The 21,655-nt window shown below is 36.7% G+C and overlaps 1 protein-coding gene across 1 annotated transcript in view; it reads right to left on the bottom strand.

The window, feature by feature from the left end:
* Positions 1 to 1,188: 1,188 nt before the first annotated feature.
* Positions 1,189 to 21,655, bottom strand: part of cpsf6 (cleavage and polyadenylation specific factor 6) — a 33,464-nt gene continuing 12,997 nt past the window's right edge. Inside the window, exons 5-10 of the mRNA XM_073059701.1 lie at positions 20,832 to 21,014; positions 18,879 to 19,380; positions 17,981 to 18,096; positions 16,818 to 16,971; positions 11,652 to 11,845; positions 1,189 to 1,915 (exon numbers count right to left, since the gene is read on the bottom strand). Of these exons, the coding sequence (XP_072915802.1) occupies positions 11,656 to 11,845; positions 16,818 to 16,971; positions 17,981 to 18,096; positions 18,879 to 19,380; positions 20,832 to 21,014 (1,145 nt within the window). The 3' untranslated portion in view covers positions 1,189 to 1,915; positions 11,652 to 11,655. The remainder of the gene's footprint in view (positions 1,916 to 11,651; positions 11,846 to 16,817; positions 16,972 to 17,980; positions 18,097 to 18,878; positions 19,381 to 20,831; positions 21,015 to 21,655) is intronic.

Consider the following 21,655-nt stretch of genomic DNA (forward strand, 5'->3'; position numbering starts at 1 on the left):
AACTGTACTTAACTTACAAAACTATTTACTACAGGGAAGAATTTTAAAAGATTGAATGCTGAAAAGTTAGGGTTAAAGTGAGAATAAATCTTCAGCTACATATCTTCCAAACACTGCCAGACAGTGAAGAAACAAATTTAAAGGTCCTACTTCTGTCTTGTAAATTTATCTGTTGGAGCTGAGCACGGAGAACAAACTCTTCTACAGAAGTTATCAATACTGTCTATTATTGGCCCAAGGAAGGCACAAGGAAGGCAGAGAATACATCCAAGTTCATATTTCATTTTGAGCTGAAATCTAAGAACATATATTATTCCCTAGGGGAAATGAAGACATTCTCAAAAAATTGAGCCGTCCCAAATTTCATTGAATACCATAACTTAAAAGGGGCCTCAAGTGGAAAGTCAAATACCATTAACTGTTGGAACTAGTTGTCACCCATTAAATTGTGTTTTTATTGCATCACTTTAGAAACTCTTGACGTACCATCTTTCAACTGACAAGTACTTTGACTGATCATACCTCAGCCCCAAATCTTTCTTCAAAACAGCTCAAACATTTTTGTATTTGGCCAAATAGTTGCCTTTCACACATTTGACATTTATGAATTTTCAGTGCAAAAATAGTGCTAATATACAGACAAAGCTGTTATCCTCACTTTGTTCTGAATATGTACAGGAACATTAAAACCATCAAAAGTTAATCTACACATACTGCCCTTAAACCAAGTAAATGCATTTGGATACCTTTTCAGCTAATTTTCAGAAAACTAGGTCTACAGAAAAATACCAAACATTTACTGCATCTTCTACTGAAAGTGAGAAACCCATTCACAGAAAAATGTAAAATGCAGTGTGTAGAAATTTTGGTGGTTTTTAAATTCAAACTTAAGACAAAATGAAAACAAGTACAGCGATTTCAATTTCAATTACAAGAAAAAATGAATCTGGTCTATATACTAACTGTATTCAGATTGTCTACTACTGTGTTCAATTAGGTAAAAATCTTAGTATTTGGTAGTCCCAAATAAATAGTCTGCATTAAAATACAACCATTCCTCTCCTCAAACGAGGTAACAGAGGCATATAAAAACATAATACAGGACAAGTCCTTTCACTAAAATTAAAATTTCAAGTCCAAAATACTAAGTTTTGGTATACAAAACAAAAAAAATTCTTCTTCAAAAAGTAGTGTTTGTCACATATTTATATTGCTGAGAATTTTATGTCCAACATGAAGTGAACACCTGTTAAAAAATCCCAAATTAACCACATCTGGATTTTATGAACATTAAGATGTTTCTATATTAAAACTATAATGGGAGATTAATTAAAGGTCCAGATGTATGGGAAAATTATACATGTTGGAATTTATCAAGTCAATATATCACAACATACAGCCAAAATGATTCAACATCAAGAAACAATGAGAACTTGCATAATTTACACAACCATAGGCTCCATTTAACAGTTTATTACAACACTAATAGTACATCTACTTTGATGAACTGAAACTGAGCTGCTTACAGTCATTATTTGAACACTTAACATTTTTGTAACAATTTTGGAAACAAGATGAAAGAACTATAAAAACAGTAAAGCTAACGACTTTTAATTGTTTACACGTCATGTACGTCTAACGCTTAGAATACGAAGAATTGCCAAAGCTTTTAGTAACTTTTAAGTCACACAGGTTGTGTCCAAATAAAATGGTTAATCAAGCAACATAAAAGAAAATATCGAGCAATCAGTTACCATTACAGTGGATTTGCTTTATTCGTTACTGTTGCTCCATTTAACCACGTAGCCTGAGAATTCCTGTTCAACCATGAAATTCCAACAGATGGATAAAGGGCAGTCTTTTCTGTGAAGAGCTTTGTTGTTTCTTTAATCTGGAGACGTTTCTCTTCAGACAGCTGTAATGTGTCAAAATTCATGATGTAGATTTTGTTCTTCCCTGACAACGACTGTGCATATTTTACATCATACAAAATATACCTCAGTAAATCATACATGTGCATTAATATTGGTAACTCGAACAGCTCATTTCATTAGAATTTGAATGCAGCAGACTAAAGAAATTCTTTCAGCATCCTTAGAAACTTCTTCAGATTCTGCCCACACGTTCCCAAAAAGATGACAATATGCATTTTCAAGACCAATATTATATTACACATTAGAAAATTTAACAGAGGTAGTTTTCAATCACAATTAGAAATGACATGAGAAAGTTTTATAGACTCAAAAACATTTTAAACATGAAAACAGAGCCCAAGTGTGACTTTTCACCCATTAACTGTAAAATAAGTATCTGCTTGTCAACCAAGACCAAATGCATCTACCCAAATTTTAAGTGCATTATTTCAAGATTGTTAGTGAGGCAACAGCCACATTTTCCTGTTGCAAAAGATAGATTTGATTAAAATAATGCATTAAGATATTCTGCTGGTTACATAACCCTCTCTCTTAAAGGTATGCACCCAATGTTTGTTTTCAAGAATAAGAGACACTTAGTGGATAAGGAAATCAGAAGATATCCAACTGCAGCCACAAGGAGAAAACACCATAGGATAATTCTGCCTCAGGTCAAAGGTCACAAGTGGGCTCGTTTACTTCAAAAAAAAAGTACCTTCCTAACAGAAAAATTTTAGGACAAACTGATAAATGTCTGTGGCAAAGTCAATGTACTTAAATTTATAAAGGATCAAATTTGCATATAATAGCCAGACATTGATTACTCCAAGCTAAAACTTAACATTATTTTAATTAAGTTTCATTTAAATGATTTATCTTAAAAGTTATAAAATAATTTGTTTGACAACCATTTTTCACCATGGACTATAATTCACTGTCTTCCCAAAAACTACTTACAACCACTGTCAGCATCCTTAGCCAAAATAAGCAATTGTTCCACTATGAATTTCATTCAATAGGATATACACAGTGGAACTAAACTTGAAAAATAACTGCTAAAAGCACCCATTATGCAAAAATAGCTCATCATGCACCATGTTTTGACTCAAATTGCCCAGAAACTTTACATCAAATATGTCAGAGCACTTCTTTTTATTTTTAAAGCTTGTCCAGCCTTAAGCAGCATTTTTAAATGATATATATCAAGCTGTCTTAGTTTAAATAAGCATTAAAACATTAAACTGATACAGGATATTAAACATTCAAGGCCATACAAAGATTACTTTAAAAAAATACCAACAGATTTGCAAGAATCAAGAAACGCTGCAATGCCATATCCACCAACAGTAGGTTTTCAGTCTTCACTTGAGGCACACTATAAAAATTTAACACTTAGGTAATCTCCATGAGACACTATTTCCCTTAGGCTGCTTTATAATCCTTCATCTCACACATTGCATTCAACCTCAATTACTGTCCCACCATCCCTCAATGTTTGTTTAAATTGCACCAGCATGGATTAATTTTGAAAGACATTGTTATACTGCAGAATTTTAACATAATGGTAAATTTAAATCAAAGCACTGCTTAAGAGACACCAAGTAAAGCCATTCTTTGAATTTGACATTATTTTGCATTGATGAAATCGCAATTACTTCAAAATATTAATGAGTATAAACTTGGTATTGCGGCATGAATGAAGTGTAAATATTAATTAACTGCATAGATATCTCATCCAAGATAAACATAAATGGCTAATCCTAAACTAAAACATGAAGTTGTCAGTACTCTTGTGGATTGAAAGGGCTTTTAAAGTGTCCCCTCAATGCATTGAATTGAGGGTGCATTGAAGCAGGCCTGCCCAAAACAGAATATTGTCAGTTCATTTGCTTGATTTTGTACCGAATATATTAAATAACACAAAACAAGTTCATTTTTTGTTAAGCACCTGAAAAAGACTCCTGTATGCTTTACTCTAACCATAAAGATGCTGGAAATCCAGAGCAACACACAAAATGCTGCAGAAATTCAGCAGGTCAGTCAGCATCAATGGAGGGAAATAAACAGTCATCATTTCCGGCTGAGATAGTTCATCAGGACTTTCTAATCATCCTGGTTTCTATTTTTTTTTTGTTTCAAATCTCATCAACCATGTGAAAAATAAACCTGCTCTCAATGACTTTCTTAACCCCAGTGACAAAAAAAAGCAAGTAACTTGACCTATAACTGATTCCATATAGGGTAAAGCTTCCTATATTTATTACAAAAATAACTTTCAATGGGAAACTGAGGTCTTTCCGGGGGTGGGGGGAGTGTCCGTCCTTCACTCCTGGTGGAGTCATCGGGGCACCATCATGACAAGCCTTTTACACTGATCTTTTTGGTGATTGCTCATCGTACAGTGTGTGTCTTGGGCATCTGAAACCTTGTGGAGCACAGGTATCAAGTCGGGTGGATTCAAACTTGGGACCTCTTGACCTGAATTCCAGCGCTAATGCCACTACGCCACCAGCCAGCTTACAGTGCAGTCAGAAAAAACTGGTATAAAATACAAATCTCGAAGACAATTATAATCCTGTAATATTAAGCCAAAACATTAAATAGAGGGATTTTCCTGTTGTGGGAAAGAACACCTGATGAAAGGGTGAACATCTTGGTTCTGTAAGCCTTGGAGCTTATAAAAGGTGATTTTCTTAATTTTATTCAGTAAACAGGAGTAAATACCTCCCTCAATAGTCTTAGACCAGAAGACAGTTTCAGAATGCACTGCCAATCTAAACAGAGATTATAAGTAATTTTTTTCTCAAAGGTTTCTTGCCCCAGGAATATTCCTCAATTATATTTAAAGGTAGGTAGGGGTGTGTGTGTGTGTGCCTGTGCGTGTGTATATATATATATGAAATATTTTTAAAAATCAGCAGGGGAAACAAGGGACAGGGAAAAAGAGGATAAAGTAGATTAGGAAATCTGACTGACAGCAGGTTTTAGGAGGTTTGAATGCCTGCTCATCCATAGTATTTTCAGTATGTTCATATATCAACAAACATTTCACAAATATACATTATAGGCAATAAATTAAGTTTAAAAAGAATGTAAATGACAACTTTAAGTGTATGATCTGATGGAAGTAAGCCAGGGAAACCAGCATCATTTTTATTTATGTTATTTAGGTTTGTGGAAGTTACTTTGATATGATTGGCTTCCCAACTTAGATGAACTACAAGAATGCTTTACATGGAAAATGTATTCATAATAAAAATGCAACCACGTGTAACTTGTAAATTAACTCTACCAAAACAATAGGACAGAATCTTCAGTTATTGAAAAAAAAGAGAACAACATCTGCAGAGAGAAAAGGTACAAGTCACTGTTTCAGGTAAAGAACCTGCCCCATGGCAGTCCTAATGCACAGATACCATTCAAAACAGCTTTTAACTTTTGTCTCCACAGATGCTGCTCAACCTCGAGTTATTCCAGCATTGTTTTTGTTCCAGGTTCCAGTATCTACATCTAGTCTCGTAAGTGGTTCAATAGGGAACTATAGTCTCATTACAGTACAGAAGTTAGCTTGCATCCGACTTCTGTGCTCATGCATTACAAAACTGTAGCGAGCAACTCAGATGCTAGTGCATCTGGCTAGTCGATTCATTGATTTTACATCAATTTAGATCAGCATTAACTAGTTTATGGGTTTGGGTTATAATCTTTTGAATTAGTGCTTTTTTATTTACTCTGCCCCACCATTTTTTAGTATGAATTTTCAGTACTTGATCTTTTTTCTATTAAAAAAACATTCAAATCCATGACTTTTAAAATTTCTCTGATCACACATCTAAAAGCAACTCATAAGCCTTTGACAACAATGAGATATTTTAAAGAGAAAAAGATAGCCTGGAGGCAATGATTGAAGATTTGATGCCCAAGGTCAAAACTATGTTTTTAAGCAATGTAGATTCAGGAAAGTATTGGCAGTGAGCAAGTTTATAAATCCATTAGATTAGACCATTATGAAATGCTGTTTTAAAATGGAGCTATCAATTCTGCAGCCATGAAATAATATCCTCAGCTTGCTTAATTAAGTGAAACATTTTCTATAAGTAACTCATCCAATGTGTACAATTACAATAACAGTGGGCAAAATATAATTTACACAGATTGCAAATGCTTAATGTTTCAAATCACATTTAATAAACTGCCCACACCTCTTATTTTTGAGGGGAGAAGCTGAAGATTATGAAACACAGATTTTATACTGTACTTTCAACTAAAGACAAGAGTCCATAGAAAGTGTTTGATAACATTTATACAATTAGCTTGAAACTGACTTTCTGCAAATTTTATTTTTGGTAAAGATGTGCCAGAACTACTGGTCTGCCTTTGTAAGGCTGCATTTGATGAGAGCAGAAATGGAACAATTTTGCTATAGACGTTTATGAAATTACCTCGACTACCAATTAGTAAAACAAAAAGGTTTGAAAATCAACTTCTTGGAGATAATGTTATACAGAATACCAGTGGCATGATAAAAAGATTTTTCTCTAAAGCTATAAAATCTTAGTATGCAGCACCCAACTAAATCTCCAAGTTTTAACTCTTGCTGTTTCAATTGGCATTTTCAGTCGTTAACTGCTTTAAAAACATCAACGACATCAAGTACTGTAAAGTGGGATTTAAGACTGATGTTTGAGATGGTGCACAAGGCTTAGATTTTCAAAACTATCTTTGTAATATTCAAGTTTCTTCTTGCTATCTAATAATCTCATTCCTTTGTTTCAGGCATACATAAAATCCAGCTGGCAACTGTATAACCCATCTCTAGTGACTAACCTACAGCAGCCAATCAAATGAGTAGGCATACACTGTAACACTGAAAACTTATGGGTAAAGACAAATGAATCAATCCACTGATAATGTGTACAATACTTAAAAGCATCTTATCTCTTTTAGGTTTACTTTTGTCTATTTATGCTAACTTTGAATGAAATCAACAGCTAATTCACAAATGGCTTGAGAAATAGCTAATGATAGCCAACAGATCTGAAGGAATTCCATGCAATGGTAGAAGGGCTTTAGTGTGTGCTAAGGCAAGCGTTAAATGTCATAAATTCTCAGTTGTTTTCACCACATTTTTTAATCCATGCTGGAACAATCAACCGGTGGGAGATGGCTGTGGTGCAATGTGTTGAAAGTAAACTTCCATTAAATGAATAAGCTAACATATCAAACTACTTCCAACAATTTTTATTATATTCAAAACCTGGAAATATGGCAAATCCACAACCTGGGATCTTAAAATTGGAAATAAGGACTCATGATGATTGCATAAGTGCTAATCAAAATTTTTAAAACCCTCAAAAATAAACTCTTGATATCAACAATGGAAATAATCAGCTGTCCAGCTTTTACAATGCAATCTCTTTGCCATGTCACACCTTTGAAGACACACCAGAATTATAAAAATCTTCAAATACGTACATTAATTCAATCATTGTCAGCAACTAAGACTGTGTGTTCTAGGCTATTAGTATCTTTGAAGCTTTTGCAAAACATTTGAAGCTTTTCTTTAAAGAAACAAGTATATATTTGTTGGTTGAAGATAATACAACCAATAGGCAAACAACTGTCTTCTTTCTAGGCCATTTTCTAGTGAAACAAGATTGGGGACAAGTACAGAACTCGACTGATTAAGTCATTAAAATAAAAGCTTGAAGCAAAAATCCAACTATGATCACAAAACAATGCAATTAATTTCTATTCCACCAGAAATGGTAACCAATTCAACCATTAACTAAACTCCAAGGATTATCAAAACATTCATAATTCACAGATATAATTAGGAACCAACTGAAAGCCAAGAACATAAGGATTTGAATTTTAAGACTTTAAAATTACAAGAGGGATAATTAATGAATTTAACTTGTAGTGACCACATTCAAAATATTACAAAGCAATTTTTCCCCCCACACCCATTTGACAGATAGTTTTAAATGATACTATACAGGTAACAGTAAAGCAGCATCTTACAATGTTTACAGAATGCACATCTTTTTTAAACAATAGGAATATTTTGCACAAATCTCCGGTTTTCAAATCAGTGTGGATAGTTTCTGATGCACAGTGCTTGGCTTGATTTTTTGCATTCAAAACCACCATTAATAATCTAATCACATTTTTTAAAGCATGAGATCCCTAAATAGTTACTAAAGATGAAATAGAAATTTTCTGCAACTTTGTGAGAATGGCATACTACAAAACTGATAACCCCTCCTCCCAGCAAACTAGACAAATTTCCCTCAATAAAAATGGAATTTGATACAAGCACATCATGAATAGTGTAAGGTGCAAAAAAAGTAGTAAATTAAATAAGGATGTCTCCTTAAAACAGCTTTAAACATTTAAATCCCTAGATAGCTGAAAAGAATGTAAGCACCAGATTGTCTAAAGCAAAGGAACCAGATTTTATTTGAAAATTAGATCACTGAAGATGAAATTAATTCTTGCAAGCTACACGGGTAAGCAATTATAGGACAACAGTAACTGAGTGAAAGGCCAAAAAGGGAAACAAAGGAAGGATAGGCAATGTAAGACAGAGAAAATGGTAACTTTGCAAGATTCAACTTAGAAGCAAGTAACAGTTAAAAATTAGGGTGGAACCATATTTCTAAATTTTACATTAAAGTTATGAAGACTGTGGGGAAAATGCACAGAGGAACAGATTCAACCATTATAAACCTATAAATTGCTTTAGTGAATATTAAAAGACATTGCAAAGTAGTGAATAATTTCATTCATTCTGAATTAGATTTTCAAAGCATTTGTATTTCTAAATAACATGACAGACTCTCTAACTTCAACACCTATCCTGTCCTCCAGAATTCTGGCAAGGTGCAATTTTTTTGTCAAACTGAAACAGGATTTAACACCAGTATTGTATGTACTAATATTAAATTTCATACAATAACCTATGTATTCATGTAACCACTTTTGCAAATACAGCTTTTCATTCTTACTGATTTTATTTTATACTTCACGCTGCTTTCATTATTCATCATCTCCAAAAAGCAATACAGCAACTTTTTGATCCCATTCTTAAACACGTCCTACAATCCAGTTACAACTTGCGCTGCAGTTAATTTACAGGATAAATGCCACAATGAAAAGTATGCAAATGATCAGCTAAAATGACAACATGGATTTCAATAATTAAAAAAAAAACAAAACCTGAAATGATAGCTTGCTTATGTAAAAAGCTTGTTTTCTGGAATTCTAACTTTAAAGCAGCAAAACATCTTTGGTGCATAATTCATGTTCAGTATCATTTTCTTAAGAGTGGCAACCTTGAAGGAGTAGCAGGTTCACGCATGAAAATAGTTCCCTAACAAGCAGTCAACCAGGCTTCAAGTGTGCACAATTTGACTGAAACAATTGTAAGCATATTACAGAAAATCTGAAAATTATCTATAAACTGATATGTCTACTGTCAGGGAGATATGTCTTGAGGGGTTAGGACTGAAAAGGGTGAATACAGAATCGAGAGATAATGGGCATCAAGTTTACAGCCAAATTTGGCAATATGAAAAAAATACAGATTTCATTGTTCTCATTTCCCTTTGATTCAATAATCTATACTTAACCTTCACTGTGGGCGTAAAATGAACCTTTAAATATCGTGCAACCAAGCCAAGTAAGGTGAAGCGATCAAATCCAGAACCGAGCTCCCAAAAAAGCCTGCAACAAAACCCTTAAACAAAACTGTTTTAAATGACACCTTACATCAAAATTAAATGGTACCACTGAGTGTGGCTAATATTCCACGCAGTATTTACGTGAATAACCAGAAGCTACAAATTTTGTAAACTGAAATACCTAAATCAATTTATTACCTGCGTTATTTATTGCAACTACCAAATTATTTTTTTGTTTCACAGTATTAATTGCACTCTACAGAGTACAAGAGAAAAAGGTTTACAAATTTTTAAATATACTATAAAGAAACTTCAGAACTGTGAACACGAGTCACCTACAAAATATGGACGGGGGTAAACAATAATTCACATATGAACAATGCATACAAGGAATATCTGTCACCAGTAAGTGCCATGCCACCTTAAAGATTATGCCAGGTACGTTATCACAGCAGAATATAAAATGGTTATGGTTTGATTAATACTACCTCACTCAGCATTTGAAACCGGGGGGGGGGACGGGGGGGGGACAGGGACTGATCAACTCTACCCCACTAACTTGTAGACCATTCATAAAGTTACACCACCTTTATCTGTAGTGCTGACTGTTAAAAAGTGCAAGACAAATTCTTCTTTAGTGAATTCTCCATATCAAGAATATTTTATTGCAGAATCTCTTTATCAGTTCCAACAAGGTTTAAAAACTAATTAAGAAACACGTCTGGCTGGATTTGCAAAACATCTTTAAAAGATACTATATGCAACATTTTCTACTGATGGGATTAGGAAACAGTTTTAAGTGGTGCAAAATTAAGCTTTAAATTTTAAATAATTAAGCTAAATTCCCAATACAGTTCTATGCCCCAAAAACATATTTCCCAAATGCAATTTATTTTCTGTAGAATAAAACTCTATCCCATTCTACAACCTCCTTCCATTCGTGATACTTGAGAATAAGATTGAATTGGAATGCTACTGACTAAACAGTAAACAGTGAATCAGAAAGATCACAAAACACTTTAAAGCTATGTGTATCAGCCAGCCAATACTCTTAGCACAAGACAATTTAGTTCAAAAAATCCAAAATCGATCAGAAATTTTCTCCTTTCTTATGCATGACCTTGTGCCACATGGAATTTGCTAGAATGCTCTTAGATATAACTATTAACAGGTTGATGGGACAAAGGCATCATTTAAAGATCAAATACCCACCCCTCCAGAAAGTTAATGGATTTGTTCTGCAGTGTCTTCGGAATGGAAGGTGGGCAGTGGCCAACAAGGATATTAGAGATCTTTCTGCAACTGATATGAACGCCAGACTCCTCAGAACAGGAGTGCATCATATGATCTGTCTAACAGCAGAAGAGGCCTGATATTGCTGTATCAGCTATATCACAATTAAGGTAGGACCACAACAATTGGTTAATTCCCCAGTTATGAAGTTGGTGGAGAAGCAATCTAGCACAGCTTTTTACATAGAAATCCTAGGAGATACTATTTTCTGATTGCAATTGCTGCTCACGAGGACTGGGGCCAGTGAAAGTAAGCTGTGCTGCATTGATGTTGGTAGTATTAGCCCTATCTGTAGCAGTTTATGCAGAAAACACCTTTTTACATTTGTTGGAAATGGCACTGGGGCCAAAATAGATAAGCAGAAAATATGCAAAAATACAAAACATTACTTGAATCAATGCATTATGCCATCATTACAATCAGCCATGTAATTTTCTGTATATTCTGAAAAAACTGGTTACAATATACAACAAACCAGACTAAATTGAGTAACAGCAGGAATTGAAAGTATGAATCAGTGCATAAAAGACTTATCTTTGAAGAATTAACGTGCTGACCTGTGAAGGTGTAATTTCATTATCAGAAATTAAGACTTCAGAAATACTTACCAGAATTCATAGTGCTAAACCACTTTTGCATGACATTACACAGCATTCTATTTGAACACCACAGTATAAAAGTGAATTCACAAATCTGTTATCAGAACGGTAGAAAAGTAGAAATTACTTTGCATAATTGTATTATGAACAAACCAACCCACCTTTTTAACGATGACGATACTCCCGATCTCTGTCCCGCTCTCTGTCTCTATCCCGTTCACGGTCACGATGCCTTTCTCGTTCCCTACTTCGTTCACGATAATAGTCATCATGCCGATCACGACTCCGTGAGCGTTCTTTGTGGCGTCGGCTTTTCTCTCTTGATCTGCTGTGGTCCCTCTCTCGAGAACGTTTTCTAAAAGACAATTACCTTTTTGCTAGAAACTAATTTTTCAATCAAACTTTCAACTAGTTTTTAAAATCAAACTCTGAAAACAGCATTCAATTGAATTCCAGCATCTATACTCATCCCTGGTACTTTGTTCACAATTGTATTTGTACTTTAAGGCCCGAAAGGCTTTGCTGCTGTAGCTATCCTAGCAAGGCTCCAGAAAGTTAAAGTAATAATATCAAAGTGCATATATGTTACCACATATTACCTTGAATTAATTTTCTTGCAGTCATTTATAGGAAAATAAACAAATGAACTTTATGATAAACTATACATAAACAAAGACTTGACAAACATTAATGTGCAAAACAAAAATAACATTGACAACATGATTTGTGAAGTCCCTGAAAGTGAGTCTGTAAGGTCAGAATCAGTTCAGAACATTGGTGAATAAAGCAATCTACACCGGTTCAGGAGACTGATAGTTGTAGGGTAATAAATGATCCTGAACTGATAGAGTGGGACCCAAGGCTCCTGTACCACCTGCTTGATGGTAGTAGCAAGAAGAGAGCATGGCAAGGACGGTGGGATCTTTGATGATGAATGCTGCTTAAATATGGCAGTGCTTCATGCTGGGGAGGGCTTTGCCTGTATCCACTACTTTCTCTGTAGCTTTTTCTAGTTCTTGACATTGGTGTTTCCATTACAGGCCATGATGCAACCAGTTAAATACATGCACCACTGTGTATAGAACACAGCACATTACAGGCCCTTCAGCCCACAATGTTGTGCCAACCATGTAAACTACTCTAGAAACTGCCTAGGATTTCCCTACTGTATAGCCCTCTATTTTTCTAAGCTCCAGGTACCCATCTAAGAGGATCTTAAAAGACCCTATTGTATCCGCTTCCACCACCACCGCTGGTAGTGCATTCCACACACCCACCACACTCTGTGAAAAACTTACCCGACATCCCCCGGTACCTATTTCAAAGCATCTTAAAACTATGCCCCCTCACGTTAGCCATTTCAACCTTGGGAAAAAGCCTCTGGCTATCCACACAACCAGTGCCCCTCATCATCTTATACACCTCTATCAGGTCACCTCTCATCTTCCATTGCTCCAATGGGAAAAGGCCAAGTTCACTCAAACTATTCTCATAAGGTATGCCCCCCAATCCAGGAAACTTCCTTGTAAAGCTCCTCTGTATTCTCTCTATAGTATCCACATCCTTCCTGTAGTGAGGTGACCTCTAGAAGTTTGTCAGTTTATGGTGACATTCTAAATCTGCACAAACTTCTAAGAAAGCAGAGGTGCTGTTGTTCCTTCTTTGCAATGACATTCATGTGCTGGTTCCGTGACAGATTCTCTGATATGTTGACACCAATGAATTTAAAGCAACTGATCATGATCCTCTCCACCTCCATTCCCCTAATTAGAACTGGGGCATGGAACTCTGGCTTCTTCCATCTGGTTTTGCTAACATTTGAGGGAGAGACTGTTAGAGTGGTCCCACTCAAATTTTTACTCTCCCCCCTGATTCAGCCAACAATGTTGTCAGCACACAATCTTGACACTGGTGCTGTACTTAGCCACCACACAATCACAAGTGAGTAGAACAAGGGTTCAGCACACAGCCCTTTGGTGCACTTGTGCTGATAATGAGTGTAGAGATGTTGCCAATTCATACTAACTGGAGTCTGCCAGTGTGGAAATAGAGGATCCAGTTGCACAGGGAGGTACCGAGGCCCAGGTCTTGGGAGTTTAGGGATGAAGTGAGGGGATGATTACATTGAATGTTTAGATGTAGTTAATGAAGAGCATCCTGACGTATCCATCTTCACTGTCCAAGCATTCCAGAGCTGGGTGAAGAGCCAATGAAATGGCATCTGCTATTGACCTGGTACGACGGTAGGGTAAATTGGAACGGATGCAGGTCACTCCTCAGGAGTTGATATACTTCATTACCAACCTCTCAAAGCATTTTATCATGGTGGATGATAGTCACTGAGGCGAGTTACCACTGGTATGATCTAAGTACCTCAGACCGCTAAAGCAAGAGATTGAAGATATCCGTTGATTAACCAGGTTTTCAGTACTTGGCCAGGTGCACCACCTGGGCCAGATGCCTTCTGTGGATTCACTCTCCTGAAAGATGCTCTCATGTTAGGCCCAGAGATTGGGATCACAGGGTCAGGGACTGTGGGGGTTTGTGACGGTGCCTCCAAGCTCTGTCAGTCAAAGTAAGCATAAAAGGCCCATCTCAGACAGCTTTTGACAAAATACTGCTGTGTCAAAGCCCTTCAAGCTGCATTAAAATATTAGATAATTAAAGACATTTTTGAGCAGTTCTTTAATTTTTTTAATTCCTTAAGTCACCATGATTTTAAAAAAGCGGACGATTTTAATAAGAAACAATTGCATTTTTCTATCAGTTATGTTACCAAATATGTTAACCATTGCTGGAGTGAAGCTGAGGTGGTGAACCTGTTAAGACTGGGGGGATTGATGCACTGGCATCCAGCCTTCAACTAAACTCCGATTTCCGTATTTCAATTTGCAAGGGTGGAAGCTAATCCAGGGAACAAAGATGACAATGGCTCTTTATGAAACCTTTGACAAAATATACATTTATGCCCATTTATTTCTTTGTCTTATATGATCAGATGGTTTTGTCATCAGCAATGAACTTATTAAAAAGTTTGAGACAAGTAAAGGTTTCTGGACTCTGCAGAAAACCTTATCTTGTAAGTATCTTCCTATATCTTGGAAATAGCCAGTGTTCAAAACATGGCTTCTAACCAACAATTTTATTCCATGAAAGTTCTCAGCTCTTTAGCTTCAGTTTTTTTTCCTTCAGCCTTTGCAACAACTTCCTTATCCTCAATCTTTACCTTCATATACATTTCACATTCATTGTGCCTCAGTCAGAGTAACCTCACTCCAAATTGTTCCCTTGTTCTAGTCACACTTCCATTCCTAAACTTTCAAATTTTTGCTCCTGGCAGAATCCCTTATAAATTCACCTGCCCCCACCTTTGATTTCCTCACTCCCAATGATACCACTTATCTCTCACTGCATGCTGGCCAGTTATCCTTCACAGAATATAATAAATGCACACTTGAATGGATCTGACAATAGACACTGCTGTCTCCAGATAAACCACAAAGCTCCACCGCGCCCTGCTTATCTGACTAAACAGATTATCCCATAATACAATGTAACAGATAACCTGTTTCTTCTGCAACATTTTCACTCCTGCACCCATCACTAGCATTTGTATCACTAGGCTGCTCTATTACAAATTAAAACTAGCTATTTCTGCTTCCTTTCCTTCTTTTAGCCACAAGACCAGTTTTTTTAAAAAGATTTGCCCAAGTAAATTAGCACCTTTACCTTATTTCTTTCCTATCACCTGTTTTCTCAATTCATCTTAATCCAAAGACCAACTCCATTCATTCTACTCCCATGAAACAAATTCCCCTGTTGTCTCCTAGATCAAATTGATAATATTTCAGTCCCCTCAAGCCTTTACCTTGCCAAATTCCATTTGCTTGGTCAAATTTACAGTACAAATGTCAAAAATTATTGATGCTGAATGTCAGATTCTCCAGATCTTTAAGAATGTCAGATAGCCACTGCAATTTTTAAGTAGTGATGATAAATTGTTATTGCTAAATGAAAATAACCAATCTGCTCCGCCAAAAACATAACCATTGAACGTCTGCTTTCACTAGACCTCCTAATGTCCAGATTCCAAAAAAAACTATAACTGCCTTGCATACAAGGAACATCCATCCATATCCTCCTAAAGAATTCTGCCCAACATTCTGAAATTTGTACTTGCTTTGTACTCAAGCCTTCCTTTTATCCTGTGACCAAGCTCTCAGTTCCACATGCCCCCTGCTGTAGAAAACAGCCTGTTCCAAAGTAGGTTCAATTTCAGATTGGTATTTTAATTGTATAGATGTATACGGCCAAACGAAACAACATTCCTCCAGACTAAGGTACACAATGTAGTAATATAACTTTCACACAACACAAATAAATTAACAATAAGGCATATTTATACTGCAAGTTAAGTAGTAAACAGCATAACACTACTTGTGCTTCATGCAGTGAGACCTGGGTGGTGGCAGGGAGTTCAGTAGTCTCACGGTCTGGGGGAAAGAAGCTAACAGTCCTTGTCCTAAAACTACAGCATCTCCTGCCTGATGGCTTTGAGGGTGGGGAAGGTGAGGGATCACTGAAATGCTAAGGGCCCTGTATACACAGTACTCCCAGTAACTACCCCATTGTATAAATTATCTTGACACCAATTTCAAATTAAATTTTATTTCTGCCACAATTTCAAACAGAAGTCCAGAAGGGAAATTTAATGCCCTTTTGACACTTCTGTTCAGATTACCCTCAGTGGACAAAGTCGATTTACATAAGAGCTTTCAATCAGATTCTCAAAAGCAGATAAGTACATGGTATCAGTATTACTAGAATGACAAGGATAAGTTTACAAATCAGAATAGTGCAGGAGAAACAATTTTCACTCCTATTTCTGAATGTCCTGATTGTTTTATGTGATATATGCACAATCACATAAATCACAACAAAAGCAATCTGAAATTGACCCATAATAACCTTGATTTATACAATATTGAGAATATGTTACATTAAATTTCCAAAGGAAACTTCAGATGAATTCCTCACATAAACCAAAACTATTCTTGACTGGAACTGCTGTATTACTGGAAATTATTTACTGAACCTCATTGGATACAGATAATTTACTCTTGAAAACAAAATGGCAAACCATTCCATCCAGTATTAGGCAAGCTTTAGTCAAAACAGTAATGACTTTGACAAATAATATCACCTTTCACTTATGTGACAAAATGTTTACACTTATTAACTAATGTCAAGATAAGCATGCATTTTCTATACTGTTGGGTCAGTTGAACTTACTCTGAACTTAGATGAAAATGGAAATTACAACCTACCTAGACCCAGAGCCATAGGATTTTGACTCTATTCCATGAAGACAATCTTGTAGTGAACTTATGAGAACTTTGCATCTGTCATCAGCAGATACTTTAGACTGCTTTATCAAAGAGATAGCAGTAACCAGAGTTTCAATAGCACTTCCATAGTCACCTATAATTGAAACAAAAAAATTAATCCATTGGAATTGTTTAGATTTCTGTATTAAAAGATCCAGAATTAATTAACAGTAACTGATGAGACTCAGCATTGTTAAAATTAAAAACAGGCAGCAAAATACAATCTTTTGAAAAACAAATAAGAGTTAAAGACAATGGCTCAGAAAATAATGTAAAAAGTAAATGTGAAATACAACATTTTACTGGATTATTTTGATAAAAGTATGAAAAAGCAATTAACTTAAAAAAATTATACCAACACTAGTGCTAGCTTATCCAACCCCTAAAAGATTAATTCTGTGTGGTGTCCAGTATGTGATATGCAAGCATTACCTGTACTGTAATCTGTCATTGCATTAAAAACTAGTTTGCCTTTCTTAATTATAATCAGAAATATTCAATCTTGATTGGTTGCTCTATGCAACATTACCACTGCTAGATGCAACAGACATATGCAAGATGCACAACAGTAAATGAAGTCATGGATCGTAAAACCATTTCAAAAATTCAGCAAAGCTTTGTGGCCTCATTTCTACAAAATGAATGACAATTGCCATCCCTTCACCTCTTAATGGAAAACCTGATCAATGAATGTAGTCAGCTTAATAATCCTCACATAGCTGAAATTACTTACTATCTCAGCCCATTCTTTACCCATACCTTCTCCCCCCACCCCAACCCAGTAATTTCTGGTTTGTCATTAGCCCAATTAATGGAAGTGAACCCAGATGTACAAAGTCATTAATTAGAAGGATATCAATTTCATTATCAAGCTTCTTGAACTGTTCTCACTAACTACAAAGCTGATATGCAACAATCTCCAATCTAAAGATATGTTTCAGTTGGAGATTTAATTTCTATTGTCACATGCCATCTAGAAGCTTCAATAGATCCCTAATGAATGTTCACCAAAATCAGTACATTGAATACTAACTTATATAATCGATACTGTTTTTCCTGAGGGTGATGGGGTGAGGGAGAGAAGTATCATGCTATTTGTTTACCAGCACTAGCATCTGAGACGGCCCTTGATATTGCACTGCTGGAAATTGCTCTGTTTCGGTTCATGATTTCCTCAAATTCTGCATCACTGAGTGGAGCCCTAGAAGAATCCATGTCTCTGTTTTGAGAAAATTAATGTAAACTTGTTAAAGATTCATCTCTTTAAGTCAGACACAGTATTTCTATTTATGCCATTCATTTATCCAGTTACTGAAAATCAACTCCTTTTGTGAAACACCACCACTTTCTGCGTAAGTTATCCTTGCTGCTGTACCATGGTTATACCAAGTCTGAATCTAGTGCAAAACCACCTCTAGGAGTCATTTCCTTGAAGAGGACTCAGGGAGAGAAGGGTTAACTCCAAAGGGAAATGTATGAAGTATGAAGCTTCTTTTGACTTCCAGCAACAGAATGCAGATTATAAATTCAATACACTACCAAAACAGTGTGTATTGGTTTCACCAGCTGGTCATTTACTCTCAAGACAAGTAACTTTAACTTCAGTTATGTAAGAGAACTGTACTTCTTCTGTTTCTATTTAAAATATTTTAATTTCTAAATGTTGCAAGATTGGCGTAGGTGAGAGCCAAAAATTACAACGGGTCATGCTGGGCCAAAACCCAAACTACATTTGCTAAAATGCAACTGATGATGACTTCCAAAATAGTCACAAATTAATAAGGATCTTAATAATTTACCTAAAAATGGAACCAAAACTATGAATTCATTTCAACATTGACCCAAAATACCTGATTTGAACTAATAGGCTTAACAAGCAAAACTCAATACTTAAATTCTAATATCCTTTCCCCTTGCTAATCTCAGTTAAACTTTGTTACATTTAACATACAGTTTTTCCAACTCTTACAGTATCAAAATGGAAGGATACACAAAATTTACCTGCCAGCGGGTCCATAGTCTCCTCGGTCATATGGTGGCGGACGTCCATATGGATCTGATGGAGGAGGTCCACGACTGTCAGATGAAGGAATTACATTATTTGCTGGTGGTGGAAAGAAAGCAGGATTTACATGAGGGGCTGGAGGTGGTGCACCTGGAGGGGGCCCAGGAAGGTGTGGGGGTGGACCAATATTAATAGGAGGGCCAAGTGGACCTGGTGGACGTGGGGGAAAAGGGCCAGGTGGTGGTGGTGGTCCTTGCTGAGGAGGAGGGGGACCAGGAGGAGGACCATAGCCTGGAACAGGTGGGGGAGGACCAGGTGGGAGCGGTCCCATTGGTGGTTGCCCAAATGGTTGTCCTGGAAACAGAACTGGCGGTGGAGGACGATCACCACGATTTGGTGGACCACCCATTGGAGGAGGAAGACCTTGCCCAGGTGGAGGCGGACCTGGGGGGCCTGGTGGACCAGGAGGACCTGGAGGTGGCCGTGGTGGACCTTGTCCTGAAAAAGAAATGACGGCGTTACATTCAAAAAAAGACAGCACACCAATATTATAATGACAGTTTAAACTGAGAAAATAAATTCAACATTTAACACTGAAATTATTAGAAATATGAACATCTTCACTTCTCCAAAAGAAAAAAAATCTTCATGGCATGTAATCTCAGAATGAAAGAGCATCAATTTCATCATTATTTGTTAACTCCCTGGAAAATAACATCTCTCTCAGAAATATTTTATATATTTTTTAAATTGCCATCCACACTGAAACCAACTTTCTATCTCCACGTATTCATTCAATAATTTGCTTCCAGTAATTTAATCTCTAATCATTAGATTATCAACACCCTTGTGCAAAACACAAAATGCTAGAAAAACTCAGGTCAGGTGTCAATGAATAGACATGAACAGTCAACATCTTGGGCTGGAAAGGAAGAGGGTGGAAGCCAGAATAGAAAGTAGGGGTAAGGGGAGAAGCACAGCTAGCAGGTGATAGGCTAGAGGGACATGAAAGGTAGGTGGTCCTACTGCAGTCCCCTCTACATCAGTAAACCCAACAAATTGGAGGACTGCTTCTTCAGGTACCTTAGCTCTGCCTGTCACAATAGCCAGGATTTCCCCGTGGCCACATATTTTGAACCACCTCCCATTTCTCCACCAGCATATCTGTGCAGTCCTCTCCACTGCCACAATGAGGCCAGACACAGGTTAGGAGTAATACCTCATGTTCCATTGATAGGCTTCAATATAGATGACATCAATATCAATTTCTGTAACTTCTGGTAACCAGGCATTTTCCTTCTCCACTCCTTTAATTTCCCTCATTCCTGTAGCCCCCCCCCTCACCCTTTCTATCCCTCCCGCCTCACTCAGATTTTCCACCTCTTTCCCTTTATTCCATGGGTTACTGTCCTCTCCTAGCAGATGCCTCCTCCTTCAGCCCTTTGCCTCTTCCACATACCACCTAGTTTTCTCACATTATACCTTTCCATAACTTCCTTCCCTACCCCATCACCCACCTGGATTTAGCTATCACCTGCCAGCTTGTGCTCCTTCCCCTTCCTTTTTATTCTGGCTTCTCCCCTCTTCCTTTCCAATCTTGATGAATGATTCTGACCCAAAATATCAACTGTTCATTTCTCTGCACTGATGATGCCTGGTCTGCTGAGTTGGTCCAGCATTTTGTGTTGCACAATATTTATATTCTATTTTGTATATGAAATGCAGATGACGTGGCTATCTAAACAACATGAACAATACTGAAATCAAACACAAAACACTAGGAACATTCATCAGATGAAATGTTCCAGATCTGAAATGTTATAACAGTTTTCCTTTCAACAGATGTCTGACCCACTGAGCAGTTTCTGATTTTGATTTTTAAATATATTTATCAGTTAAAAAAAATATTTCCCTCCCCACCCCAAAGCCAAAAAAAAATTGATAATTACTTTGATATTCACCGGGAAAAGGAGGTGGCCCTCCTGGTCCAGAAGGTCCTGGGAATCTGTCCCCACCGGGGCCAGATGGTGGGAAGCGACCCCGTCCCCTTCCACCTTGGGAAAATGCTAATCGACTGTTGGCTCCTGGAGGCCCAGCCTTACCTTCACCAGACATCTGACCAGACTGAGTGGCTGCAAGAACAAACACCAATGACTTACATTTAAACATAAATTTTCAAAACAAGTACCAGTAGTTATTTTTCCCCAATATACAACAATATAGCTCAAATAACCTTGTACCAGCTGCCAACCCTACGAGGAACCTTCTGTAAAGTTAGGAATCTGAGAGCATCTTGTAGGCAGATGGTGGCAAAACATAAAACTGCATATTTAATATAAATGATATAACTAATTTTCTAGAAGCTTAAAGTAATTTAAGTCTGAAGATAAACTGTTCATGAGATAGCAATTCTTCTGTTGGACATTATTGTTACCTTATAAACCCACTTAGATAACATCAGAATCAAAGACCTATGGTATAACTGGTTGAAATAAAAATTATTGCCATACATCAGGTAAAATCCATGCTTTTGAACACTGCATAGGAAAATCTCAATTCATGCTGGTGGTGTTGCGGCTAGTAGAATGCTTTACAGTACCAGAGATTGGGGTTCAGTTCCTGCAGCTGTCTGTAAGGAGTTTACACGTTCTCCCCGTGACCATATGGCTTTCCTCTGGGTGTTCAGTTTTCCTTAGGTGGTACGAATTAATAAAGGCAAGTCGTGGACTTGCTCCATTTGCATTAGAAGCACGCCAGCATTTGTGGTGTGACC

Source organism: Hemitrygon akajei, chromosome 10 (genome assembly GCF_048418815.1).
Source record: "Hemitrygon akajei chromosome 10, sHemAka1.3, whole genome shotgun sequence".
In the NCBI taxonomy this organism is placed as follows: Eukaryota; Metazoa; Chordata; class Chondrichthyes; order Myliobatiformes; family Dasyatidae; genus Hemitrygon; species Hemitrygon akajei.